Source organism: Nyctereutes procyonoides, unplaced genomic scaffold (assembly GCF_905146905.1).
Source record: "Nyctereutes procyonoides isolate TBG_1078 unplaced genomic scaffold, NYPRO_anot_genome, whole genome shotgun sequence".
Classification (NCBI taxonomy): Eukaryota; Metazoa; Chordata; class Mammalia; order Carnivora; family Canidae; genus Nyctereutes; species Nyctereutes procyonoides.
The window spans coordinates 33,249,926-33,276,587 of record NW_026575140.1 but is presented as its reverse complement, the minus strand read 5'-3'; the positions used below and the strand labels follow the sequence as shown (position 1 = coordinate 33,276,587).

General features: G+C 60.9%; 1 protein-coding gene across 2 annotated transcripts in view; it reads left to right on the top strand.

The window, feature by feature from the left end:
• AGRN (agrin) overlaps nt 1–24,937 on the top strand; it is a 34,062-nt gene extending 9,125 nt beyond the window's left edge. The window contains exons 3-36 of one of the 2 annotated variants that reach the window (XM_055305851.1): nt 5,705–5,752; nt 10,217–10,432; nt 10,509–10,733; nt 10,824–11,048; nt 11,312–11,518; nt 12,621–12,839; nt 12,915–13,109; nt 13,198–13,398; nt 13,482–13,630; nt 13,710–13,815; nt 14,618–14,734; nt 14,816–14,980; nt 15,164–15,307; nt 15,415–15,539; nt 15,616–15,721; nt 15,818–16,150; nt 16,231–16,368; nt 16,812–16,939; nt 17,054–17,168; nt 17,252–17,371; nt 17,501–17,857; nt 18,034–18,226; nt 18,386–18,601; nt 18,980–19,209; nt 19,313–19,447; nt 19,637–19,733; nt 19,849–20,013; nt 20,114–20,225; nt 20,680–20,796; nt 20,907–21,099; nt 21,186–21,273; nt 22,406–22,630; nt 23,063–23,166; nt 23,546–24,937. In XM_055305851.1, the coding sequence (XP_055161826.1) occupies nt 5,705–5,752; nt 10,217–10,432; nt 10,509–10,733; nt 10,824–11,048; nt 11,312–11,518; nt 12,621–12,839; nt 12,915–13,109; nt 13,198–13,398; nt 13,482–13,630; nt 13,710–13,815; nt 14,618–14,734; nt 14,816–14,980; nt 15,164–15,307; nt 15,415–15,539; nt 15,616–15,721; nt 15,818–16,150; nt 16,231–16,368; nt 16,812–16,939; nt 17,054–17,168; nt 17,252–17,371; nt 17,501–17,857; nt 18,034–18,226; nt 18,386–18,601; nt 18,980–19,209; nt 19,313–19,447; nt 19,637–19,733; nt 19,849–20,013; nt 20,114–20,225; nt 20,680–20,796; nt 20,907–21,099; nt 21,186–21,273; nt 22,406–22,630; nt 23,063–23,166; nt 23,546–23,703 (5,672 nt within the window). In that variant the 3' untranslated portion in view covers nt 23,704–24,937. Of the gene's footprint in view, nt 1–5,704; nt 5,753–10,216; nt 10,433–10,508; nt 10,734–10,823; nt 11,049–11,311; nt 11,519–12,620; nt 12,840–12,914; nt 13,110–13,197; nt 13,399–13,481; nt 13,631–13,709; nt 13,816–14,617; nt 14,735–14,815; nt 14,981–15,163; nt 15,308–15,414; nt 15,540–15,615; nt 15,722–15,799; nt 16,151–16,230; nt 16,369–16,811; nt 16,940–17,053; nt 17,169–17,251; nt 17,372–17,500; nt 17,858–18,033; nt 18,227–18,385; nt 18,602–18,979; nt 19,210–19,312; nt 19,448–19,636; nt 19,734–19,848; nt 20,014–20,113; nt 20,226–20,679; nt 20,797–20,906; nt 21,100–21,185; nt 21,274–22,405; nt 22,631–23,062; nt 23,167–23,545 lie in introns of both variants that reach the window. The other variant, XM_055305850.1, reaches the window with a different exon arrangement.
• The last annotated feature ends 1,725 nt before the right edge of the window (nt 24,938–26,662 follow it).

Genomic DNA, 26,662 nt, shown 5'->3' with positions numbered 1-26,662 from the left:
TCTCCAGCTTCTCTGTTCACATGGCGCCCCCTGGTGGCTCCAGCCCCGTGTCCTGGCAGGTGTCCAGGCCCCAAACTGAGCTCCCTCCCCCAGTCCCCCCAGGCTTGAGGATCTGCCCCCACCTCCTTATCTCCTACTCCTAATCTCTGTCACCTTCAGGCTTCACCACACTGGCATCGCCTGGTCCCGTGCAGGCCCCGGGGGGACTTCGTAGTTGTGTCTGGAAGTTCTTCCTACTGATCTGTGTCAACTCCTTCTCCATCCTCCAGGTCTCTGTGTAGAGGCCTCAGTGTAACCCCCCTGAGGGCAGAGACTTTATCTGACTGCCTGCTCTGTGGAGGAGCTCAGACAGGCTAGTGAGACAGGGCTGGAGGGGCCCCAGGCTCCCATGAGCCAGCCATGTGTAAGGAAGGGGGACAGGTGTGGAGGCTAGTGGTCAGGCAGCTGGCACCCAAGCATCCAGCCTTGCTGAGCCCCTCCTCAAAACTGTCATTTCATCCCACCACCCTGCAGTGGGGACAAACAGGCAGAAGTATGGGCCTTGCCAAGTAGCAGGTGGGTGAGCACACAGCCTGCAGAGTCAAACATGGGTACCTTCTGGCCTCACCTGGGGTGGGAACTGGAGACTGGGGCCTGACATGGCCTCCTTCCCAGTGGCTGGCCCCAGGCCAGCAGCGACATCCCGCTGTGAAATGCCCATTGTCTGCGGAGGCCCAGAAGGAGGGATTGACTGCCACTTGAGAGCGGACACCAGGAGACTGGGGACTGGGGGTGGGGCGGCTCTATCTGGTCCTCTTCCCCTCCCCCACCAGGGCAGCCAGGACCTGTGACTCTGGCCAGCAAGGTAGCCCATGCCTGACTGCTCCCTCCATGGCAGCTGCATTTTCTGTCCTCAGAAAATGTGCGCACCTCAGGATCCCCAGGGAAGGGGGTGGACAGATAGGCTGTAGGTGGCTCTGGCCAGGGGAGGCCCCAGCGTTAGAAGTGTGTGTGGGCATGTGTGCCGTGACCACTCCAAGCAGAAGCTGATGCTACCCCACCTCCACCCCTATCCTTTCTTGAGAAGCTGGGCCCAGGTCCCTCAGGAGTGAGGAGGGGGTCATCTGCATAAGAAAGGGGCCAGCAGGTTGCCAGTGGGCTGGACATCCCATCTTCTCTAGATCCCATCCCTCACCTTCCTTCTCAGTTTCAAAAAAGTACCTGGAGGTACCCAACCAGAGCCTTCATGTGTGCACATGCGTGTATGTGGGAGCAAACACAATGTGTATTGTGTGGGTGAAGGACAAGGTTTGTGCTGCATGAAGCTGAGAGTGTGTGTGAGATACCCCATGTATATTCATGCCAACGAGTGAGGAAGGAGTGTGTAACACCCAGTACCCCGTCGAGTGCTGACTTGGGTGTCTGCCTGCATGACACCTGGAACCCTGGATGTGCATGTGTACATCTGTGCAGTCACATGTTGCTGTGTGTGAGCCTGGAGACCAAAGGGGCTAATTTCTGGCTCAGAATATCCTCTGTTCCTTCCTAGGGCAAGCGCCTGTGTGGGCTGGTCAGGGCTGAATGATTTTGAGTCTGAAGATCCCAAAATAGCTCTGGTAGCCTGTGTTCCCCTCCCCCTGCTGGGTCTGGGGCCTCAATGGCCCTTTGTCTCTCTAAAGGCATGGAGTGGAGCCCCTGTCAGGGGTTTAGACTCTGGGGCCAGGAAGGACAGGCTGCCCAGTGGCTCCCCTTCCCCCAAGCCAGGCCCTAAGCCCCACCCCCATGTTGACCGGGTGGGCCAGTCTTTCCCCTCCAAGTGAGCATCTGAAGGTGAGCACAACTGCTCCCCCACCCCCACCCCAGGCTCACACTGATCCCTGGGCTAACCCTCCCATACCCTGGTTTCTATATCTCCGTCCTGCAGAGCCTACCCCTGATGCTGTGGTGAGAGCAGACGGTCCATCTGTGCAGGCATGTGAGCATTGCCTGGGATTTGACCCTTGGCACTGTCCATGGGGCCCTCTCTCAGCCAAGGGATGAGGACCCTGGGGGACTGCAGGGACAAGTAAACGGGAAAATGTGTGAACTGCTGGGACTCACCACACTAAGCCTCTGGGCTCTGAGCCAAGCCCTGCCCTGAGAAGATAAAAAGTCAGACCCTGCCCTGGGTGCTCCCAGTCCAGGGTGGCACCCTGGGGAGCTGTTGGCACTATCAGTATGGTGTGGGCAGTGCCAAGGTCCAGTGAGGTGAGGATGGGAGGCACCTCTGAGGAGGTAAGGACGACCAGGGGCCAGGGTCTCCAGGTGGTTTGGTGGCCTGCTGCTCTGGCTCCGTTGCAGTGTGAGGTGAGGGAACCACTTTGTTTATTGGCTTTTCCTGCAAAGTTTCATTAGGGATCATTAGAACCCCAGGTTCCAGGCTCTAAGAAGTTTGAAGACCTCTGCTGTGGGTGATGGGGGACCCCGACAAGATGGGCTAATCCTGTGTGGGATGTGGCACTGTGTCAAAGGAGATGGACCTCATGGGACTGGGCACTGGTTGGCTGAGAGGTGGCTGCTCTGGCTGAGAAAGTGGGGGTAGGGAGGAGAGAGCTGGGGGGGACTATGGACAAACCTACCTGATCAGGAGGGAGGGGGCTCTAGGGACATGTTTATGACATCGCTGAATATAGCATAGGGTGGAGGGACCCTTAGGGAGTGTCCAGGTGGAGGTGTGGTAGGAGTTGAGGCACTAAAATGTCTGTTGGTGCCTTGGGGTGGTGTCAGTGTGGATGAGTGGAGAATTGGAAGGGCCTGTTCCAGGGCAGAGGAGCCCCACAGATCTGAGGGAGCACCTGTGGGAAGGGGCTGTGTTCAATCTTCTTTCCCAGGGTGGACTGAGATGAGACCTAAAGTGACCAGGGGTGGCACTGGTGGCTGTGGCAATAGCCATTTGGCTGAAAGGGAAACCTGCTGACCACACATGCAGATACTCCTCTGGAGGACTGAGTTTGGTGTGTGTAACTCTGAGTGAGCGGACAGGTATTGTCTGTAGAGTGTGGGACTCTGTGTAGATGGGTATGACTGGGCATGTATGGGGGGGCCGTGGTGCAATTCACGTCTTTTCAGCTGGAGCGGGGGGTTGGTCAGCAGCTGTTGGAAAGAACTGACCAGAAGGGATTCTGGGATGGGGCTGGGTGGGCCCTGATCCCAAGGAGAAGAGGGACGCTCTGTTTTGGAGGCCAGGCTTCCTCTTCCTCTCTCCCCAGAAAGGGCTGGTGGACTCTAAGAGGGACAGGCAGAGGTCACTGCAGGTCCTCGAACGCCTGTGACCAGGTCCAGGCTGGAAGCGGCCAGCCGCGGTGGGTGTGGTGCGGGGGGCGCTCAGGGATCCCTCGCCAAGGCTGGTGGCGGGATGGGGGTGCAGGGGGGCGGAGGGTGAGTCACAGAGATGGCCGCCTACGGGACTCTGGCTGCGGAGGGCGGGACGTGACTGGTGCGGATTATGCGGCCGGTGCTGGACTCCTGCGCTGACCCCCCACCCCCACCCCGCCTTCCCCCTCCAACCCCCGCCTCTCCCCCTCCCAGGGCGGGGGCTTGGAGGGCGGATGTGGAGAGGCCTGGCCGCGATACTGCCCGGCGCCCCGGTCCGGCGGTGACGTCACGGCCCCGATGCTCCCTGTGGCCTCTGGGGGGCGCTCCAGGCCCGCGGGACGGTGCCGGGAGGACCGCGACTATTTACATAATGCTCCTCTCCAAGGAACTCATTTGCATGTTCCTCTGTCCGAAGGGAGGTGGGGAGTACACGGGTGGTTTGAGGTGTGGCCATCACTTCGGCGGTGGGGGTGGGCCTGTCCTTCCACCTCCGCCCTCGGGTCGGACCCCTCCGGCCCTCCACCTGCGCGTGCACCTGGGACCCTTACCCCTTGCACACTGCCAGGGCGGGGCCGCAGAAGCACAGACGGTGACACGCGCGCACCGGCACCCCCGCACACTGCAGCCCCGAACGGAGTCCTGCGTGCAGGGCCGAGCCCCCCGCCCGCCGCCCGCCGGGTCGGAGTCGGAGTGACCCCGCGGACCTCCTCCGGGTGGGCGCGGTAGGGGAGCCGCCCAGCCCCGCCCCCGCCCCGCACCTTCTCCCCGCCCCCACCCCGCCCCAGCACCTGCCTCCTCTGCCTCTGCCTCCCAGCCCCGCGCCCACCTCGCCCCACCCTCACTCCCATCCCCCTGCCCCTCCGGTGCCTTTTGTGCGGCTGCCCTCCCGTCCTCTTCCGCCCGGTCCTTGGTTGGCGACGCGAGCCCGACTCCCCGCGGACACCAGGGTCCCCGGAGGCGTCTTCCTTTGTCTCCGCTCCCCGCCCTCCTTCGCGGCGCCCCTCGCCCCTCACTCACCGCCTCAGCCCGGGCGAGGCCGACGCGAGCGGGCGCTGCTCGCCCAGAGGCGGGACCGAGGCGCGGCCCTCCGGCCCTTTATTCTCTCCGTCCGTCCGACGCGCGCGCTCCTCCCGCCTCCGCTGGGACCGGGACCGGGACCGGGACGGACCGAGACCCTGCGCGCCCGCGCGGCACCCCGCCGCGCCTGCCCTCGCCGCCCGCGCTCCTCGGCCTGGCCCTCGCCAGGGCGGCTCCGGGGCTCCCGCGGGCTGGGGAAGACCGGGCGCGGCCGGAGCCCTGCGGAGAGCTACCGGCGGCGCCGACGCTACCGCTACCGGGTGGTGGACACCAGGGGTGGCCGCGGGCTGGCCCTCAGCGTCTCCTGCGCTTCCTTCCGAGAATTCTGCACACCTCCCGTTATGAGCCTCAAGGGCGCTGGCGGGGTCCTGCTGCTCCCCGGGCGGTGACTGGCACCGAACTTTGAGGACATAGCTGCTGTCAGCTGTCCCAGGGGTCCCAGGATGGGGGGAGTTGCCCCGAGGAGGCCCAAGGGCACCCCTTGAGGAGCCCCCATCCCCTGAGAGTGGGGCTGAGGAACCCAGGGCCATGCCTCCGCCACCTCTGGAGCGGGACCCCCGGCAGCAGCGTGGGGTCTCCCTGCTGGTGCGGTATTTTATGATTCCCTGCAACGTCTGCCTGATTCTGCTGGCCACGTCCACGCTGGGCTTCGCGGTGCTGCTTTTCCTCAACAACTGTACGTGGTTGTGGGCCAGGCCCATGTGACCCTCCTTCTGCTGGCTGAGCTCCCCTACTTCAGCCACCATGGACTAGGGGACAGGCAGGTCCCCCAGAGGCTACCAACTGAGATGCTGCTCAGATGGGCCACCTGCATCTTCCAGGGACAGGATGGGCTGCTCTCTGGATCCCTGGGCCCCTCGGAGCTTGTCCTTGGTCCCATTGAGGGCCTGATCTTCATCCTGAGCTGCAGAGACAACGTGTTCTGGGAGCTGGGGAGGAAGGGAGCAGCTGACCACACTGGAAGGGGGAGCTTCAGCAGGGCCTGGGGCTGGGCTCATCTCGGGAATAGGTGGCTGCCTACACCCCGGCTGTTAGGGCCCCGCCCGACAGGTGTCAGGCCATGACCACACAGCTGGAGGGGCAGAGAAGAGGAAGGGCCTGTCCTCTGGCTACTCACAGGCTTTGGCCAGTCCTTGGGGCTCAGCATGGGGCCAGGGAAGGGTTGGGGATGGGCAACTGGTATAGAGGGCAAGGGCAGGAGGGCAGGGGTGGCCCCTCCAGACTGGGTAAAGGGATAGGCCATGGAAAGGCCTGCTCAGAGAGGCCTAACTCAGATATTTGGGTTTTCTTCCAGACAAACCTGGGACCCACTTCACACCAGCGCCCCCAACGCCTCCAGATGGTAAGTGGAGTGGGGGGCCTCAGTTGGTGACAGGCTGTACTTGGGAGACTGTGCTCGGAGGGGCAGTGGCACTCTTAGGGATCAGGAGCCATTCTTGGGGTGTGCACACCAGACATATTAGGTGTATCTGGAGCAGAGAGGATGCTGGATGTGGGAGCCTGGGTCCTTCCTGGGATGTCTACATCGGGAGACAAGCAGAGCACAGGTGGGGTCCTTGGGCCTGGGCTTGGGCCTGTGTTGGCCATGAGCCATTGCACACAAGCTCCAACTTCTCTGGGCCTTGCCCTTCTTGGCCCAAAAATTGGGAATAAGTCCTGGGGCCTACAAGTTGTAAGATGGGTCAGACAATATGTGTGGGGGGTGGGGAGTTGTGAAGGACCATTGATTGGGAACAGATTGCAGAGCCTGTCCCTGGTCCTGAACAGCTTAGGGTTGGCCTTCTGACCCGCTCTGTGGGCTGGGACCTGGCCTCCCTAAGAGGCCTGCTGGTCTGTGAGCCACTGTAATTCAGCTAATGTGAGAGGGGGAGGGGATGAAGCAGTTAGTGTCACAGGAAAAGGTGGCTTGGGGCTCTGTCCTTGGGTGGGGATACTGAAATTTTCCAAGTTTGTGCTCAGCACCTAAGCTCCCTGCTGGGCAGGTACCTGCCGGAGTTCAGAACCCCACATAGAAAGCTATCCATATATGGGATAAAAGGATACTCCGTTGTAGTGGGGTGGGGGCTGGAGACCCGACTGAGTCTCCCACAGGCTGTGGGTAAGAGGCCTGGGGCTCTGCCTGGATTTAAAGACTGGGCTTGGATGGGAGGCACCTTCCCCTTTCCCAGTGTACTTAGCCTCCTCTCCTGAACCCTAAGAGCCTGGTGCATCTCCTTTGCTTTATGTGTGTCTTGACCTTCCCTGCTGCTGCCCATGTGGGCCCTCGCACCCACATCCTGACCCTACTGCACACTTGGGGACAGCTCCATGCCATGGCCATTGTCATCCCTCTTAGGCATACACACTGTATATTTGTGGCCATGGGCAGGCCATTCCATCCCCTAACTCACCCGAGACCAGGAGGGGATTTTAAATATACCCACTTCAACCGGTGGCTATAAAAAACCACTGCCGCCTCCGGCATGGCACATTGTGAGGGGGCCCTTGGGCATGCAGAGAGCAAGCCTGCACTGGGGAGTTGAGTGGTCAGGGAAAGCCTCCTGTAGTAGTCATTGCTGGGCAAGTATGGCTCATGGCCATAGGGGTGCTCTACATACATTTATGAGGGGCAGCTTATGTAATGATTAAGGGCTAATAGAGGTGTGGTATGAGTGGTGCCTCACACATGAAGGGGCATGGCTCTTATGTGCTTGTTTGCATGTGTGTACATGTATGTGTACTTGTGCATGTTTTATGTCCAGTCAAGAGACTCACCTTGAGCCTCTATGACTCCCTAGTTCTGGAGAGAGCGGAGAACAGACATGTAGACAGGCAGCTGTAGTGGGCATCAAAACTATGCATGGGAGCAGCCCTCCCTGGACCTAACAGCCTGAGCGTGGGTCTGGGAAAGGAACCCGTTTCACCCTGGACAGGGGATGAGTGCCACGAAGTCCAAGCTTCTGCTTTGCCCACATCACATCACCAAATGCTGCAGCTGCCCTGGGAGCCATGAGACCTACCCCTGCTCTACAGCCCAGACCCTGCTCCTTGGGAACTGCCACTCTGAGAGGGCTGCAGGCTCCACAAAGTGGTGGGAGGTGGAAGGGCTGGGACCTAGACCCACCTGTCTGACTTGGGAGTCAGTGTGGGGGCCTCAGCTTGATGGCCCCAGAGGCACCCTGGCCTCTCCTCTGCCCTCAGCCACCTTCAGGCCAAAAGCTAGTCCCAAAGAACCTGTCCTCAAGATGTCTCTCTGATCTCCTGCCCCTAGCCCCTCCCCTTCCAGTCCACCTTCTATATACCTGACCCAGTGCTCCAGGCTTGCTTATCACAGGTTAGCTGTCATTGTCATCACCATCCTCCCCTAGTTACTGTCTTGGGCTGTGGAGGAAGGGTGCAGGTCTTGGTGGGCAAGGAACATGGTAGTCATCCAAGAGTAGATGTCTTTGTCTGAGGGGTTGGGGCTTTGGGAGGGTCTGACTGGACCAAGGTGAGCAGAGGGAGAAAGGCCTGACTCCAGGGCACAGACACTCCACAGCCAGGCCGGGAGCCTGGAGTGTACTGACAGGAGGACCAAGTCTTTGGCCATGGGTCAGGACTCTGGGAGAGACCTTGGTTAGGAGGTCTGGTGGATGCCAAACAGTAGTCAGCTGGATTTCGGCAAGTGCCTATGGATTTGGTCTGGGGGGTCCCAGGAGCCTTGAGCAAAAAAGGTGAGAAAAAAGTGCTAAGGGAAGAGTAGAGAGAGACAGGGTGTGAAGAGGTCTCATGGGGGGACAGGCTTTGAGTTTGGTTTGAGTCAGGACAGAGGGGAAGCCAATGTAATGACAGTAACAACAATTGTCATTACCATGGCAGCTGACCCTCCACTAGAGCTGCGTACAGAGCACCCTGCAAGCCTGCAGATATCAGCCCCTTTAGCCCCACAGTAACCTTGGGAAGTAGGCCCCACTGTGCCCACTTACATAAGGAGGTCCTGAAGCATGACAGGGTGATAACTTGCCCACAGTCACCAGGCAGATGAATGCAGAGTTGTCAGTAGCCTGGCTTGGATCTCCAGGTGAAGTGGGAGGAGGAAGACAGGAGTATCGGTGGGAGGGGAGCACAGGTGGTCACAGGGACTTCAGGCTGGGGTGTGCACATGGGCCCCACCCTGGCCTCAGGCCCCTGTTCACTCAACCTGTGGGGGGGCAGGGGTAGGGCTGCCAATCAGATGTGAAGGAGCCTGATGGGGGCTGTTGCTGTGGCAACAGCTAGCTCCAGCTCCCTTTGGGGCCCTGCCCTCCTCAGAATGGTGGTGCTTTCTCTCTCCTGCCCTGCTTCCTGAGCCCGCTGGAAGACGATGGAGGGAGCCACCCGCTGTCTCCACCATAACTTATTAATGATAATTAGACCCAGTTAAACATTTATTAGAGTAGACAGCTGCACCCTATAAACCTGTGCCTGTGGGTGTGTGTAAGTCCCGGTGGAGGTCCTACGGAGTCAGTTGGCCTTATTCAGGAGGGGCTCTCCCTGACAGCTCTGGGTTAAAGTGTCCCAGAGCCTTCTGCATTCCTCCAACTGGAGGAGCTGTGGTCTCTCATCGGTGGGGGTCAGGAGCAGCCCCTTCGTTGGGATGTTATGGGCGCATAGCAGTTTTTAACTACAGAGTTAGGAATTAAAATGTTTGGGCAGCCCGGGTGGCTCAGCGGTTTAGCGCCGCCTTCAGCCCAGGGTGTGATCCTGGAGACCCAGGATCTAGTCCCACGTCGGGCTCCCTGCATGGAGCCTGCTTCTCCCTCTGCCTGTGTCTCTGCCCCCCCCCCTGTGTCTCTATGAATACATAAAATCTTTTAAAAAAATAGGAATTAAAATGTTTAAAGAGGAAGATTACAGGTCTGCAGAGACCCAGTGCTCAGCCTCCCAGAGGAGGTGGCTGCTGTGTTTGAGGTGGGGCAGCAGGCCTGGGGACGAGGTGTGCAGAGGTGGGGGCTCCAGGAGAGATGCCCCATCAGCTCTCACCCGGGGAGACCTGGGAGGGCAGGAGAGCCAGGAACCCTCAAGAAAACCACAGCTGAGAGACCTGAGGGAGGCACAGAAGGTCGGGTAGAGAAGGGGAGGCCAAGGAAAGCCCACGAGGCAGGGCCCCCAGGGAAAAGATGTGGGAAGAAAAGGAGAACATAGGGGGAAGCCTGGGGTCAGAGTGCTAGGTTCCCGACCAGAGCCAGAGATGGAGCAGGTGAGCTGACCCCAGAGACTTCCCACCCATCTGCTCTACAAGTGTGTGAGCTCAGGCCAGAGGTATTGGGTGCTGAGCTGGTGTTGGGCCCTGGAGCAGCTCCCAGGAGGGACCAGGCCTCTGAGGGGGTAGGTCAGGGGTCAGGTGAGGGGCTCTGGTTCTGATGTGAGGAGGGGTCTAAGCAAAACTGGGGCAGGTTCCCCGTGGTAGAGTTGGCCTGAGGATTTGTTTCTTGCTTTGTGTGGGGCTCCCACTGAGGTGGTGCTGGTGCGAGATCAGGCTGATGCCCTCTCCACAGCTGTGGAGGGGAAGAGGGCTGAGAATTGCTACCATGAGGAAATGCCCTGGGGCTGGTGGGCTTGAGGGGGGAGGGGCCAGGTCCCATCACATGTGCAAGAGTATGTATACGTGGCCTCAATGGGCACACGTGTTCCCATGAGTACCAGCACAAACGTGTGGATGGGTGGCTGTGTCCCCAAGGGGTTGAACATATTGAATGCATATTGGTCTGTGCAGGTGTGTGGATGCAGGAAATGTGCACGGACCTTGGGGCCTGGGTGGCAGCAGGTGCTGGGCCCTGACCTTCCCTTCCCCTGTGCCACTCCCCAGCATGCCGAGGAATGCTGTGTGGCTTCGGTGCTGTGTGTGAGCCCAGTGCAGGGGGTTCAGGCCGAGCCTCCTGCGTATGCAAGAAGAGTGCCTGTCCCGCCGTGGTGGCGCCCGTGTGTGGCTCTGACGCCTCCACCTACAGCAATGAGTGTGAGCTGCAGCGGGCGCAATGCAGCCAGCAGCGCCGCATCCGCCTACTCAGTCGTGGACCCTGTGGTGAGTGCAGGTATGAGGGGGGCATTCCAGAGTGTGCAGTGGATGGCTCCGTGACCCTGCCCCGCCCCACCCACAGGTTCCCGGGACCCCTGCTCCAATGTGACATGCAGCTTCGGCAGCACCTGTGTGCGCTCAGCAGATGGGCAGACAGCCACATGCCTGTGCCCTGCCACCTGCCGCGGGCCCCCGGAGGGCCCCGTGTGTGGGAGCGATGGTGCTGACTACCCCAGTGAGTGCCAGCTCCTGCGCCTTGCGTGCACTCGCCAGGAGAACATCGTCAAGAAGTTTGACGGCCCTTGTGGTGAGCCCTGCCCCGTGCCCTGCCATGTTTCTTCTACATGTGCATGTCTGTGTGGCACAGCACCCTGACCTCTGCCCTCCCGCATCCTAGACCCCTGCCAGGGCACCCACCATGACCTGAGCCGTGTCTGCCGCGTTCACCCACGCACGCGGCATCCTGAGATGCTCCTCCGGCCAGAGAGTTGCCCTTCTCGGCAAGCACCTGTGTGCGGGGATGATGGAGTCACCTATGACAACGACTGCGTAATGGGCCGTACGGGAGCCGCCCGTGGCCTTCTCCTCCAGAAAGTGCGCTCTGGCCAGTGCCAGCCTCAAGGTGGGTGGTTCCTGGTGGTGTGACCTAGGGCCCTGCCTGTCCCACAGTCACTGGCAGTCCTCACTGGTACCCACTCATCCTCCCCTCTTTGCCCATGGGGCACATGGTGGTGTGACCTAGGGCCCTGCCTGTCCCACAGTCACTGGCAGCCCTCACTGGTACCCACTCATCCTCCCCTCTTTGCCCATGGGTCCCCTCTATGTGCCTCATGGGAGCTGACAGGGTGCTCTGGGCTGAGTGATCTCCTTGCTTCACCCTCCCAGACCAGTGTCCAGATGTGTGCAGGTTCAATGCTGTGTGTCTGTCCCGCCGAGGCCGCCCCCGCTGCTCCTGCGACCGTGTCATCTGTGATGGGGCTTATAGACCCGTGTGCGCTCACGATGGGCACACGTATGATAATGACTGCTGGCGCCAGCAAGCTGAGTGTCGGCAGCAGCGCACCATTCCCGCCAAGCACCAGGGCCCGTGTGGTGAGCACCGGCGGGTGGGGCCCGTGCTGAGAACGGGCTGGTCCTGAGTCGGTCCTGAGTCAGTCCTGCTGCCTGTCATCACACACCATCTCCATCCTGAGTCATGCTCCTCCTGGGGTCCTGGGTGAGGGCAAGTTGTGGGGGAGGCCTGGCAGGGCTGTCGTCCATCAGTAGGCTCTAGGGAAGTGGATTCTGTGTGGAGGGTGTCTGGAGCCCCCAGGGGCAGTGGGCAGAGGCGGGGGTCACCGTGCAGGCTCCCTCGTACCCGTGCGAGGCTGTCTTGCCCCAGAAGCCTCCAGTCCCGGGGCCCCACACTGGGGACACCACTGCCCCCCCAAAGGCCAAGTGTCAGTCAGCCCTTAGCACGGGGAGTGGAAGGGTGGGAGGGTGGGGGGCAGAGAGCGGAGCCAGCGTCTAATGTGTGGGCTGGGCTGCCGCGGCTCTGCCAACACCAAACTCTGTGTCCGTCCGTTGGTCTGTCCGTCTCTCTTCCATCTCTCCGCGCTCTCTGCGTCTGTCCTTCCTTCCCTCTCTGCTCCGCCTCTTGTGTCTTCCAGCCTGACCTGCTGGCAGGATGAGGTACCGCGCCTGCCGCCAGGAGCCCACAGCCCGAGGTCTGCCCCGGCTCATTTGGGGGGGGGGGTGGCTCGCTGCTGCCTGGCCTTGTGGTCCTCAGAGCAAGTGGACAGACACCTCCTCCTCCTTGTGGCCCTGGGGTGACTGTGGGCTACAGGCCCCGCCCCCCCACACTAGGGTGTCCCAGGGCTGCTGGTGGTCAGTGGTCAGCGGTCAGCGGCCTGGGTGGCTGCACAGCCTGGCCCTTCCTCAAGCCGCTTTGGGCAGTCAGGAAGGTCCTATGTCTTGGGGGCAGCCCCTCCCGCACTCAGGCAGGGGCTGAGGCTGTTTGGGTCTGTGTCCCTGTCTGCGTCTGTCCTGTGTCTGCCCCTTTCTCTGCTGTGTCCTGAGCATTCGGCTCCTCTCCCCGTCCACTTTCCGTCCGCTGTTCCCACCCTGGGAGAGGGTCTGCTGCGTGGAGCTGGGGGCTTTGTGCATGAGCCTGGGGGGATAGGAGGAGCTCACTGAGGGCCTGTATTCTCCCCAGACCAGCCCCTGTCCCCGTGCCTTGGGGTGCGGTGTCCTTTTGGGGCAACATGTGCTGTGAAGAATGGGGAGGCTGAGTGCGTGTGCCAGCAGGTGTGTTCGGGCATCTATGATCCTGTGTGTGGCAGTGATGGTGTCACATATGGCAGCACATGTGAACTGGAAGCCACGGCCTGCGCCCTTGGACGGGAGATCCGGGTGGCTCGCAGAGGACCCTGTGGTCAGTAGTGGGCAAATGAGTCTTGCTAGGGGGTTGTGAGTCCTGGTTGTCATGGTGACAGAGCCTCTTCCTCAGACCGCTGTGGGCAGTGCCGCTTTGGAGCTCTGTGTGAGGCTGAGACTGGGCGCTGTGTGTGCCCCTCCGAGTGCGTGGCCTCGGCTCAACCTGTGTGCGGTTCTGATGGGCACACGTATGCCAGCGAGTGTGAGCTGCACGTCCACGCCTGCACACACCAGATCAGCCTGCATGTGGTCTCAGTTGGACACTGCCGTAAGTGGGGTCATGGGGGTGGGCAGGCCGTGGTCCTGTCTCCCTCAGCTGGGGTCCACTGACCCCTACCTGGCCCTGCCCTTTGCAGAGACCTGTGGAGACACAGTGTGTGCTTTCGGGGCAGTGTGCTTGGCTGGGCAATGTGTGTGTCCCCGATGTGAGCGACCCCCACCCGGGCCCGTGTGTGGCAGCGATGGTGTCACCTATGACAGTGCCTGTCATCTCCGAGAAGCTGCCTGCCAGCAACAGACACAGATTGAGGAGGCCCGGGCGGGACCCTGTGAGCAGGGTAGGTTTGGGGATGCCAGGCAGGGGCTGCTGTGTATCAGCCTCCAGCATGACCCTGTGGGTGACCCAGCCCCCTCCCCACAGCTGAGTGTGGCTCTGGAGGCTCTGGCTCCGGAGAGGATGGCGAGTGTGAGCAGGAGCTGTGCCAGCAGCATGGCGGTGTCTGGGATGAGGACTCGGAAGATGGGCCTTGCGTCTGTGACTTCAGCTGCCATAGTGTCCTGAGGAGTCCGGTGAGGCCCCCACCTCCCCTGGCCCTGGGCAGGCAGCGAGGAATGGCTGTGGCCACCCACCCTGACACCACCCCTCCAGGTCTGTGGCTCAGATGGGCTCACCTATGGCACCGAGTGTGAGCTGAAGAAGTCCAGGTGTGAATCGCGGCGAGAACTGTACGTCACAGCACAGGGAGCCTGCCGTGGTGAGTGGGTCCTTGAGGCCCATGTGGGTGTGTGCACGAGGGCCCATGCACACCTGTGCAATCGCCTGTGTGTTCAAAGCCGTGTGTGCATGCAGGGGTGAGGCACACACGTGTGCATATCTTCATGGGTGTTGTGTGTGTGCTGGGGCGGTTCTAAGAGTGCAGTGCTGGTGAGTATTCACGTTTGTGCAACTGCAGCATTCGGGCATGGGTGCCTTGTGGTTAGCAGGGTGCCCTAAGCACCTGAGTTCTGTGGGCCAGACTGGGCTCCGGGCGGGGAGGTGGTGGACTGGTGACGCCCCCCGCTTCGGGGCACTTTCTGTCTCCTGGGGGGAGGCTGATGGTGACCCAGTAAATATTACATTTACCATCCTTACCTGTGTGCACAAGTGCTCGTGAGCATGTGCAGACATATGTGTGCACACGTGTGTCTGTGTGGGTGTGTTTGATGCATGGAATTTGGGAGGAACATGGGTAAATGTGCACACACACGTTTTTGTACACGTATGTACCAGTTGGTAAAAACACCGTAACCTAAGCATGTTTGGTTCTGGTTGTATGTGTGTGTATGTGGCTGTATGGCCATGATCTTGGGGCGCTGTGCATGTTCTCGGTCCTGTGTGTACAGGTGTGTTTTTATAACTAGTGTGGGTCCTCTCCTATGACCTGAGCTCCAGGTACCCAGGTCCTGCTGGGATTTGGCATCAGGAGGGCTGAGTGGTGACAACCAGGGGAAGTTGAGGTGGAGTGGCCAGGCCCAAGGTAGACATCTGGCAATGCATGACATCTGAACTCTCTGCAGGCCCCACCTTGGCCCCATTGCTACCTGCAGTTCCCCCGCACTGCACCCAGACCCCCTATGGCTGCTGCCAGGACAACGTCACTGCTGCCCGGGGTGTGGGCCTGGCTGGCTGCCCCAGTGAGTACTCAAGCCCAGCCCTAGCCCACAGCCAAGTGGACGTGTGTAGCTGCAGTGACCTTATCCTGCCCTGGCTTGCAGGCTCCTGCCAATGCAACCCACATGGCTCCTACAGTGGCACCTGTGACCCAACTACGGGTCAGTGCTCTTGCCGCCCAGGCGTCGGGGGCCTCAAGTGTGACCGCTGTGAGCCTGGCTTCTGGAACTTCCGTGGCATTGTCACTGATGGCCGGAGCGGCTGCACCCGTGAGTGACAGGGGCAATGGTCAGTCCCCCTCCGAACATTCCCCCCTGTCCATCTTGTCCCTGTGCTCCTTGTCTCACCTGCTCAGACCCTAGCCTGACCCACACCAGGCAGGAACTGGGCCAGGCTCTGGAGCCAATGGGGAAATGAGGCGCAGACCTCAGGTTCCTCCCCCTGCCTCCCAGCCTGCAGCTGTGACCCCCGGGGCGCTGTGCGGGATGACTGCGAACAGATGACCGGGCTGTGTTCATGTAAGCCTGGGGTGGCTGGACCTAAGTGCGGGCAGTGTCCAGATGGCCACACTCTGGGCCCTGGCGGCTGTGAAACAGGTGAGAGCCAAGCCAGGCACTGCCCTTGGCTCTCCATGCTCGAGGTGGGGCCATCATAGGGGTCAGGCCTCCTCAGCTGGCAGCAGGGTCTCCCATGTCTGCTTCAGACTCCTTGGCGCCTGAGACGTGTGCTGAGATGCGCTGTGAGTTTGGGGCGTCCTGCGTGGAGGAGGCTGGCTCTGCACTCTGTGTGTGCCCAACGTCTACCTGTCCGGGGGCCAGTGCTACCAAGGTGAGGGCTGGGGCATGTGGGGGGCTGTGGGTGTGGGGAGAGGGCCTCTCCCCAGCATCCTTGCCCTGTGCCCCAGGTCTGTGGGTCAGATGGAGTCACCTACGGCAATGAGTGCCAGCTGAGGACCATCGCCTGCCGCCAGGGCTTGGACATCTCCATCCAGAGCCTTGGCCCGTGCCAGGGTGAGGCCTAACCCACTGCCTCAGAACTGACCAAGAAGGCCTGACTGGGCTGATCACCTGACCCGGCCCTCCACTCAGACTCTGTTCTCCTTGCAGAGGCTGTTGCTCCTGGGGCCCGCCCAACATCTGTACCCAGGGCCACCTCAGGGCTCAGCACGAGCAAGGTGCTGCCACCCGCCCCCAGCACCCTCCCCCTGGCTCCCAGCAGCACCCCGCATAGCCGGCCCACGCCTCAACCCTCACCAGGACCTCGGACCACTGCCAGCATTCCCAGGACTGTCACGAGGCCTGTGCTGACCATGCCCCCCACAGCCCCGGCCACGGCAGCCAACCTCGCCACATCTGCTTTTGGCGAGTCTGGCAGTGCTGACGGGAGTGGCGATGAGGGGCTGAGTGGTGACCTGGAGGCCAGTGGGACTGGCTCAGGGGGTGAGCATGGTCTCAGGGACATGGGGGACAGGGCCTGGGAGGGCTCTCCCTCTGGCCAGGCTTAGACTATACCTCCCCAGGACTCGAGCCCCCTGAAGGTGGCAGTGCTGTGACCCCTGAGCCACCCATGGAGAGGGCTTCTTGCTACAACTCACCTTTGGGCTGCTGCTCGGATGGCAAGACGCCCTCGCTGGATGCAGAGGGATCCAACTGTCCTGGTGAGTGGGTAGCTGGGGACTAGGGTGGAGCGTGAACAGTGGCCTGGACACGGCCAGAAATGCTGTCTCTCCTCACAGGCAGGAGGTCTGCCCAGAAGGTGGGCGCTCAGGGTTTATGGTCTTCTGATTTTAGCATACATGTGTACATGGCCTTGGGGATTCAGCATAGGCATGCACATGTGTGGTCTCGGCCCCCACAAATGTGTGGGTGCCTGGGACCCTGCGGCTAACTTGTCTTTCCTGTTGCAAGCCCGCCTGGAGCACTGCTCCAAGAAGTCTGCCTGGTAACTGCTGCCAGCCCTGCCCCGACACCCCACTAACTTCATGCCCATCTGACTAACCCACCCTGCACCCCATGTGGTTTGCTGCTGGGGCCTGTACCCATGGCCTGCCCAGAGGCCAGGCAGGTGCCAGGCAGGGCCTCACTGCCCCCTCCCCCACAGCCACCAAGGCGTTCCAGGGTGTGTTGGAGCTTGAGGGCGTGGAGGGGCAAGAGCTGTTCTACACGCCGGAGATGGCTGACCCCAAGTCAGAGCTTTTTGGGGAGACTGCTAGGAGCATCGAGAGCACCGTACGTGCAGGGGTGCAGCTTTCCCCAGGACAGACCCAGACGAGCTGGAGTGGGAGGGCCTAACAGCCCGGCCCCGGCAGCTCCCCAGAGCCCTCACCCACTCCCCACCTGCAGCTGGATGACCTCTTCCGGAACTCAGAGGTTAAGAAGGACTTCCGAAGCGTCCGGCTGAGGGACTTGGGGCCTGGCAGCTCAGTCCGAGCCATTGTGGATGTGCACTTTGACCCTGGTGAGTCCCCCACCCTGGGCCCTCTTGGAGGCAGCAGGTGTCTGTGTGGGGCTCTACCATGCTCCATGTCCCCTCCTTCTCAGCCACAACCTTTAGGGCGCCTGATGTGGGCCAAGCCCTGCTCCGGCAGATACAGGCATCCCGGCGCCGGTCCCTGGGCGTACGGCGGCCACTGCAGGAGCACGTGCGCTTTATGGACTTTGGTGAGTGCCCAGGCTGGCCAAGTGCTGCAGCTCGCCTGTCCCCTTCCCTGCTACCCCCAGAACCCTTGACCCTGCTGGCCCTGCCTGTGCTCTGCTTTCTGTGGGTCCTGACAATCCTCCTCCCCCCAGATTGGTTTCCTGCATTCTTCACGGGAGCCACCACAGGAGCAACACCCGCCGCAGCCACGGCCAGAGCCACCACGGTGGCCCACCTGCCACCTGCTGGGACCCAGTGGGCCCTCTACCCCAGTCACACAAGCCGGCCTGTGGGCAGGACCACAGCCCCACCCACCACACGCCAGCCTCCCACCACTGCCCCCCGTCGCGTGCCTGGACGCCGGCCCTTGCCCCCAGGCACCCAGCAGCCCCCGAAGCCTTGCGACTCCCAGCCCTGCCTCCATGGGGGAACCTGCCAGGACCAGGACTTGGGTGGAGGCTTCACCTGCAGCTGCCCAGTGGGCAGGAGGGGTGCTGTCTGTGAGAAGGGTAAGGGTCATCCATGCTGGAGAGAGGCAGGGAGGCAAAGGGGAGCAGGTTGTAGCTGGGCCAGGGCCAGGGCCAGGGTGGGGAGCCAAGGCTGGGGCTTTCAGTTTGGAGGAGCACAGCAAGGGGGGCCAGCATCCTGTGCGCCCTTCCAGCTGGTCTCCCCCATCTCCCTGCAGCCCTGCACCTCTCGGTGCCAGCTTTCAATGGCCGCTCCTTCCTGGCCTTCCCCACCCTCCGTGCCTACCACACGCTGCGCCTAGCACTTGAGTTCCGGGCACTAGAGCCACAGGGCCTGCTGCTCTATAATGGCAATGCCCAGGGCAAGGACTTCCTGGCATTGACGCTGCTGGGGGGCCGTGTGCAGCTCAGGTCAGTGGATAGGGCAGCCCAGAGGGGGTGGGGGGACATGCTGGGGTGAGGGTGGCCAGGGGTGGAGCCAAGGCGGGTGAGGAGTGAGGGCAAGAGGCTGAGGTTTGGCATGGCCCTGGCTCCCTTTGGCTGACCTAAGGGTCTACTCCCATCCATCAGGTTTGACACAGGCTCCGGGCCTGCAGTACTGACCAGCTCAGTGCCTATAGAGCCTGGCCGCTGGCATCGCTTGGAGCTGTCTCGGCACTGGCGCCGGGGGACACTTTCAGTGGATGGTGAGCCCCCGGTGCTGGGCCACAGCCCCAGCGGTACAGATGGTCTCAACCTGGATACAGACCTTTTTGTGGGCGGCATCCCTGAGGATCAGGCTTCTGTGTGAGCATCAAGGAGGGTGGGGTAGCCCTGACCCTGGACCCCTGACCTGTGGGTGGCACCCAGGAGGCCCAAGCTGTGGATAGCAAAATGGGTGGAAGGACGAGTGTGATGATGGCAGTGACCCTGATTGGATCCTGATCCTGGTCCTCACCCTGTGCCCTGGGTGGCTGCCATGTTACCACTGAGGAGGGGCTAGGCCAGCCCCCTTGACCCTCAGTGCACTTCTGGGTTCTGTCCTGTTTGTGGGACTGGCCATTCCGGGAGCCCCTAGAGGAGGGATAGGCTGGGCACCACCTCGATCCTGGCTGGCTGGAGGTGCCAGTGTTACAGTTGCCTTGGTCTCTGGCCTCTGATGCCCGACCCTCCTCCTGGCGGCAGGGTACTCGAAAGGATGTCCATCAGCGTTGGCCTCAAGGGCTGCATCCGTCTGCTGGATGTCAATAATCAGCGTTTAGAGCTCAGCAACTGGCCAGGGGCTGCAGCCCGAAGCTCCGGGGTGGGCGAGTGTGGAGACCACCCCTGCCTGCCCAACCCCTGCCTCGACGGGGCTCCGTGCCAGGCCCTGGAGGCTGGCATGTTCCACTGTCAGTGCCCACCTGGCCGCTTTGGTGAGGGTGGGGCCCGGGCCGGGAGCCGGGGTGGGGGTGAGGGCATGCCTGTGTGTCTGTGGGCAGGGGCCCGAACCTCCTGGGACCCCATCTTGTCTCCTAGGTCCAACCTGTAGTGGTGACAAGAACCCCTGTGAGCCGAACCCCTGCCATGGGGCAGCCCCCTGCCGTGTGCTGCCTGATGGGGAGGCCAAGTGTGAATGCCCCCGAGGACGAGGGGGTGCCATCTGCCAGACAGGTGGGGGCCCTGGGCCGTCAGTGCAGGAAGGAGGGTGGGGATGAGGAGTCGAGGGTTAAGCATTTGGGTGTGGGTTCAGGTTGGTGTTAGGGCTTGAGTTAGGCCTGGAGCTTGCAGATCAGTGGAGTTACAGGAAGCCCCAGGGGTCAGGGCCGGCCCCCCGTGTGACCACTGTCCTCTCCTCCACAGTCTCGGAGCGGGATTCTTCCCAGCCCTTCCTGGCTGACTTCCATGGCTTCTCCTACCTGGAGCTGAAAGGGTTGCATACTTTTGAGCGGGACCTGGGGTCAGTAGACGGGGGGGGGGGGGGGGATGAGGGGAAACCTCCCCCTAACCCCCGTCCAGCCTGCGGGCTGAAGGGCCATTGAGATGCCTGCCCACTTGAGTCTAACTGACCCCAGGGAGAAGCTGGCATTGGAGGTGGTGTTCCTGGCCCGTGGGCCCAGTGGTTTGCTCCTCTACAATGGGCAGAAGACAGACGGCAAGGGGGACTTTGTGTCACTGGCGTTGCATGACCGCTTCTTGGAATTCCGCTATGACCTGGGCAAGGGGGCAGCGGTCATCAGGTGCACCCTCGTGGCTGGGCATGGGGGTGAGGCTGGGGACACTCTGGGGTGGCCAGCTGGCAGGGCCCAGAGCCTGCTCACTGTAACCCCTCCTCACCAGGAGCAAGGAGCCGGTGGCCCTGGACACCTGGACCAGGGTCTCACTAGAGCGCAATGGCCGCAAGGGTGCCATGCGTGTCAGTGATGGGCCTCGCGTGCTGGGAGAGTCCCCGGTGAGTATCCCTGCCGCCCTGGGCCTCCCATCACCAACTTGCCTGCCTCCTTGCTCCTCCCTGTTCTCCTGGGAGGCCTGGCCGCCCCCACCCCACAGCTGGCTCTCACTGAACTGTTTTCTCCCCCATCCACCCTGTGCTCTGACTGTCTCTCTCTGCCCTCACTGCTCTCTGGCCCTTGCTCTGCAACCCCCACCCTGCTCTTCGGACGACAGAAATCCCGCAAGGTACTGGTCTCTTGCTCTCACCCTACTCATTTACCTTCTAGAGTAGCTCCTGCCCACTAAGTCCGCATTGGCCATGTTCGTGATTAACTCTGCCTCCTAGCTAGGCTGATGGGCGAGGGGGCGGTCCCTGCAGGCTGGTGGGGCTGCTGGTCTGGGGCCCTGTATCTGGGTCTCTGCCCAGTGCACAGGCCCCGCAGCCCCTCACCCACCATCTCCCCCCACCCCAGGTGCCACACACTGTCCTCAACCTGAAGGAGCCACTCTATGTTGGAGGGGCCCCTGACTTCAGCAAACTGGCCCGGGCAGCTGCGGTATTCTCTGGCTTCGATGGCGCCATCCAACTGGTACATGGGGCAGGGGTGGGGCCCCTCCCAGAGGTGGCCCAGAGGTGGTGGCTGCTGTGGTAGAGAGGCCAGCAGTCCAGATAGAGGTTCTCCATCTCTTATCCCTCCAGGTCTCCTTGAAAGGCCACCAGCTGCTGACCCAGGAGCACGTGGTGCGGTCAGTGGATGTCTCGTCTTTTGCCCACCACCCTTGTACTCAGGCCTCCGGCCACCCATGCCTCAATGGGGCCTCCTGCCTCCCTCGAGAGGCCTCCTATGAGTGCCTGTGCCCCGGGGGCTTCTCAGGGCTTCACTGTGAGAAGGGTAAGGGTGAGCGCTGCCCAGCCCCTGGCTGAGACTGGATGGGGGGAGCCCTGCCCGAGGCATCCCTCACCCCGACTATCTCTCAGGGCTGATTGAGAAGTCAGCAGGGGATGTGGACGCCCTGGCCTTTGACGGACAGACCTATGTCGAGTACCTCAATGCCGTGACTGAGAGGTAACACGCCACCTGGGAGCCGGGCACCCCTCTGCCCTCTGCGGTCTGTCTGGCCTTGTCCGTGCATGCCGTGCACGGTAAGACGCTGGACCCTCCACACCCACCCTCCTCCTATGGCCAGGAGGGCAAGGCCCAGTGTTCACCCCCTCCTCCACTCTCCTTCCTTCTCACCACTTCTGTCTCTTTGTTTCCAAGCGAACTGACCAATGAGATCCCAGCGTAAGTAGCACCTTGGCGCCCTCTCCCACCTTCACTCTCACCCATCTCAGCTCCTCATCCACGGCAGCACATCCCAAGCCTCACCCCCACCCTGCAGAGGGCAGGGGCGAGACTTTCCATTCTGGTGTAGGAGAATGGGGTGAGGGGTTGTTCATGCTGAGGGCCAGTCACTCCATCCACCCCCCGTAGCCACTGCCCTGACACAAGGCACCAGCATAGTGTGCACGTATGTGTGTGTGCCTTAGAGGGCATGTATATGTATGCATGCATTAGAGGGCACGTGTGTATGTGTGCACATGCGTCCCTACATGTGTACCTCATGTGCCTATGTGTATACAGACACACACATGCGCTCAGACATCCAGGGGCCTTCCCAGGCATCCAAGCACTCAGCCTCCCCTCTCCATCTCTGCCCTTGGCCTGGGTCATGCCCACCAATCCTATGTGTAAGCACGTGACCTTGCCCCGGCTCTGTGGCGGGTAGAGCCAGGTCCTGGGGTCCTGTGTGTCCCCCATGGGTGCTTGCTCTCTCACTCTCCATTGCTGGAAAGGGGACTTGGGGAGGGGCTGCCAGGTCCCCCCACCGACCCTACAGTACAGCCTGTCTGTCCCCTGCTCACCTGCTTCCCCTCTCTTCCGGCTTCTAAGTCCTGATGCTCCGGATTCCGGGGCCCTTCCCAGGTGAGCAGTGGCACCCCAACCCCCGCTGTCTGCACCTCATTCCTCTGCTTATGTATCTGCCGTCTGGCCCTGTGTCCTAGCGTCCATCTCTCGGCCTGTCTGTGCCATGCGGGAGTCCACCCACCCACCCATCCAGTCTCCCCGGGTCTCCTCATGGCCCTGGCCCTCCCTCCTCCCGCCCCCCATCTCTGGCTGCCCTCCCGGAGGCCCTGACCCACTCTCTGCTCCGCAGTGAGAAGGCCCTGCAGAGCAACCACTTTGAGCTGAGCCTGCGCACGGAAGCCACTCAGGGGCTGGTGCTGTGGAGCGGCAAGGCCACGGAGCGGTCCGACTATGTTGCACTGGCCATCGTGGATGGGCGCCTGCAGCTGACCTATGACCTGGGCTCCCAGCCCGTCGTGCTGCGCTCCACCGTGCCTGTCAACACCAACCGCTGGCTACGAGTCAGGGCACATAGGTCAGTGGGAAGCCTGGTACACCCAGAATAGCGGCGGGTGGTGCCTGGACTTGCCCAGCCGGGGTGTGCCCAGTCACTCATGACCACTGCCAGCGATGGGGGGGAGGAGGACAAAAGAGAAGCAGTTACGGCCGAGGAATCCCTGATCCAAAAGGGGGGTACTTGCTCTGCCCCATTTATGTGTGGAGACCTGTCTATATAGTCTGAGCCTGGCCATCCCCTACAACAAAGTCTAACCCATATGAGGCCCCCCCACCACCGCCCTAGCCACCATGTGTTCTGCTAGGGACCATGGCCATCTCATTCTGATCCTGGGGGTGATGGTGGTGGGCCCCAGGGCAGGGCTTCTGGGTGAGAGGGATATGGGGCTCAGATGGGGGTTGGGGGCAGGTGTGACCTCTGGAACTGTCTGATGGCCTCACCCACCCCCAGGGAACAGAGGGAAGGTTCCCTTCAGGTGGGCAATGAGGCTCCCGTGACTGGCTCTTCCCCGCTGGGTGCCACACAGCTAGACACAGACGGAACTCTATGGCTGGGTGAGTGTTTTCGGGGCAGCCAGAGTGGGGGGAGCCCCCCCAGGGTCTCAGAATCTCTGAAAGACAGACCTCATCCCCTGGGGTTAGCAACTAAGAGTGCCACCTGAGTCACCCCATCCAGGAGGGCAGACCAATGAGTCAGGGTAGGGCTCTGTCCACTTCCATCTTAGGCACTGCAGTTCCCTGGGCGATTGTGACTGTGGGGCGAGGGGGCTGGAACATGTCTCCTGGTCACATGGCCCCCTCACCCCCAGGGCACCGACAGGCCTCAGGTAATTCACTTGGTCTTTCTAGTATGGGCGGGTCTCTCTGCTGGCTGGTGCTCCAGGCTGCCCATCCCTTTGTCACACCGGGCGGTCTTCCTCCTGTCTTCCTGCAGGTGGCCTGGAGAAGCTGCCCATGGGCCAGGCCCTGCCCAAGGCCTATGGCACGGGCTTTGTGGGCTGCCTGCGGGATGTGGTGGTGGGGCAGCGCCCCCTGCACCTGCTGGAGGATGCTGTCACCAAGCCAGAGCTCCGACCCTGTGCCGCCCCATGACATACAACACAGTCCACTACCTACCCCGTTGTCATTATTTTCTATTTTTGTAAATTCATTGCTTTTTTGATATGGTTTTCTTGCCTATGTGTTGGCCAGAGGGACTGCTGGACCAGCCTCCCTACCGTCCAAGCAGACAAGCTACAGAGATAAACTCTGTCTTGGGACTTGCAGGGGAGTTGGCGCAGGCAGCTTGAAGGGCTTGACCAGCAGCAGCCTCAGGATGTGCGCCTCCACCTTGGCCCACTGTCTCAGCCCCTTCTGCTGGGCCTCCCTGTGTGTCCACTGTGTCCCCAGAGCAGGGAGGTGCTGCTGGGGCTTGAGGGGGCCCTTCTTCCACACAAATCCTAAGGGGTCTCTTCCAGGTTCCCACTTGAGCTGCTCTTGCCCACTGCGTGTGCTGTAGGCCAGGGCTAGCCGCGAGCCCACACGGCCTCCTCCCAGGCCTCCTGTGCCAATACTGTGACTTAGAAGCAATGTTACTGTTGGGGCTGTGCTTCCCCTTCCTTCAACTATGTCCACCAGTCCCAGAGTGCTGGAGAACAGAGGCCAGGCCCAGACCTGGTCAGGGCACCTTGGCCCTTAGCTGGCCTTGCCTGTCTACTCAGCCACCTTGGACATAGCTGTGTCCTCTCCCTGAGACCCCAGGTCCCAGTAGGAGCCCTGAGAGGGAGCAGAGCTGCTATGTGATGTGGTTGACGACCATGCCTCTTGGCTTGGCCAGCTGCCATCCCCCTCTCAAGGATGGATGTCCAGGTCTGACCACCAACCTTTGTGCATTGATTTCATTTGACACCTGCGATGACAGGGCCATCATCCTTCCTGTCCTGGCCCAAGGTCTCCTGAGTCCACACACCACACAGCAAACGTCTAGCTCTGGTGTGAGGGGTGTCATTGTCCAATACCAAGGCCAAGGGGTGAGTGTAGAGGCAGCAGAGAAAACTGCAATATTACACCCCATCTCACCTGTCCCCCACCCCCTGTCCTGTGGGGGTGGCAGCCCTAACCCTCCCACAGTGGTGAATGGGCCAGTGAGCCCAAAGGCTGGAGGGAGCCCCATATGTCATGTTACTAACTACAGTCTGTGTCTGTGTCTGTGTCAATCACCGTGAAATAAAGTCTGAACACTTTAAAAGAGGTGCTGGCATCTGTCCACACCCAACACCACCCCTGAGCCCTGCCTGGCCAAGTGATCACTGACCTGGCTGCCTCCTCTCTTGTGGCTTCTTATTCAGCTTTGGTGTTTTGTTTTGTTTTGTTTTGTTTTTATTATTCAGCTTTGTGATACAGCACAGGCTCCAAGCTTCCTTAGGAGGCTCTGGATGGAGCAAAGGGCCTTGCACTGGGGTGTAGGGCTGCTTTTCGCAGAGTGCACTGTTCTGGATGGGGGTGGTGCCTATGTGCATGCGTGTGTCTGCACAGATGTCCTCTACATCTGTATGTGAGCACTGGATGGGAAGGGGAACTGTGAGGAGAGTGGTCTGGTTGTACTAAGGACAGGAGGGTGGGGGGCCTGGAGGTGCAGCCAGGGTGGGTGGGTGGGTAGGGCACACACCCTTTTCATTGGCCTAGCTGGGAGGGTGACTGTTGGCCCTACTGGGAGACCCTAAGTAGGAGTCCCTGACATGGGTTGGTCCTGTGGAGCTATGACCGACCAGCCCCACAGTGTCTGTGAACCTCTAACAAGGATCAGGGGAAAAGGAGAGTTGAGTGGCCTTCTCTCTGAAACTCGTGACCTTTATAAAGGATAACTAAATGTTCTTTTTGTTATTGTTGTTAATAGAAAAAAGGTAGAAAATGAATATAAGGACACAAAAATAACCATGCACTCTGCACCCAGGTGACCTGTTAGCCCATGCACATTCACATTTTAATCCATTATTCCTTAACTTGTTTGTTCAGGAGACATGTGTGGAATGCATGCTGTGTTAGTGTGTGCCAGTCAGTTGTCAGGTGCTGGGAAAGGGAAGGAGCATGGCTCTGAACCCCAAGATGCTGAGGAAGGATAGGCAGGTGAAGATGCTTACAAGGGGGCAGGACTAGCCTGAGGCTCCAGTGAAGGTCCAGGAAAACCTGGAGCTCAGACCCAGGCCTGAGGGTGAGGAAGTTGCTAGAGCAAGGGTGTGGAGGCCTGAGGTAGGGCAGGAGGTATCTGTACCTCAGTGCAAGGGTCCTGCGGCTAAACGGAAGTGATCTGAGCAGGAGGAAGTGCAGGGCCAGCCCAAACAGCTGGAGGATAGAGAAGCCGACTATCAGGGTGGTGGGAGCAGGTGAAGATAGGCAGGACAGACCCTGCAGGGCCTGGTTAGCCTGGGGATCTGTCTGAAGAGCTATAGGAAGCTCCAGGAGGGCTTTGAACCAGAGTTGGTCAGACTTTATGAGAGCATTCCTGCTGTGTAGGACAGGGTACTGGGGCCCAAGAAAGACAGGGAGAAGAGAGGGATTTTGGAGCAGAGTGGATAGGCCTGTAGTGGGTGGGGGCCGGGGGGGCAGGGCACTAATGCAGGCACTGGGGCACCTGGGTGGCTGCCACCCTGACGCATCTGGAGGTGCTCAGCTTGAGGAGCTGAGACCCAACCGAATGGAGTTCAGGAAGCCATGCAGTACTAGGTGGAAGGCACACTGAACATATGGGAGCCGGTGGGCTGCCCTGGGGGTCAAGTGAGGGGAGAAGAGGTTCTCATACCAGGAGGTCAAGGAGAAGATGGGCCAGGAGGGCCAGGAGGACCAGGAGTGTCTCGGAGTTGATGCTTCCAGAAGGAGAGGCTCTCAGGGCAATTGCTGCTGAGGCTCAGGACCCTCAGGTGGCTAGGTGAAGTGACCTGAGTGTGTAGGAGAGAAAGTATCCCAGGCAAGAAGCACTGCCCCTCTGTCCATGGTGGGCCAGTAGGGTGGCTGGGGATCTGGGCTTCAGGGTTGGAAGCTGCAGAAGGTTCCATGCCTTGCTGTACCACTCCTG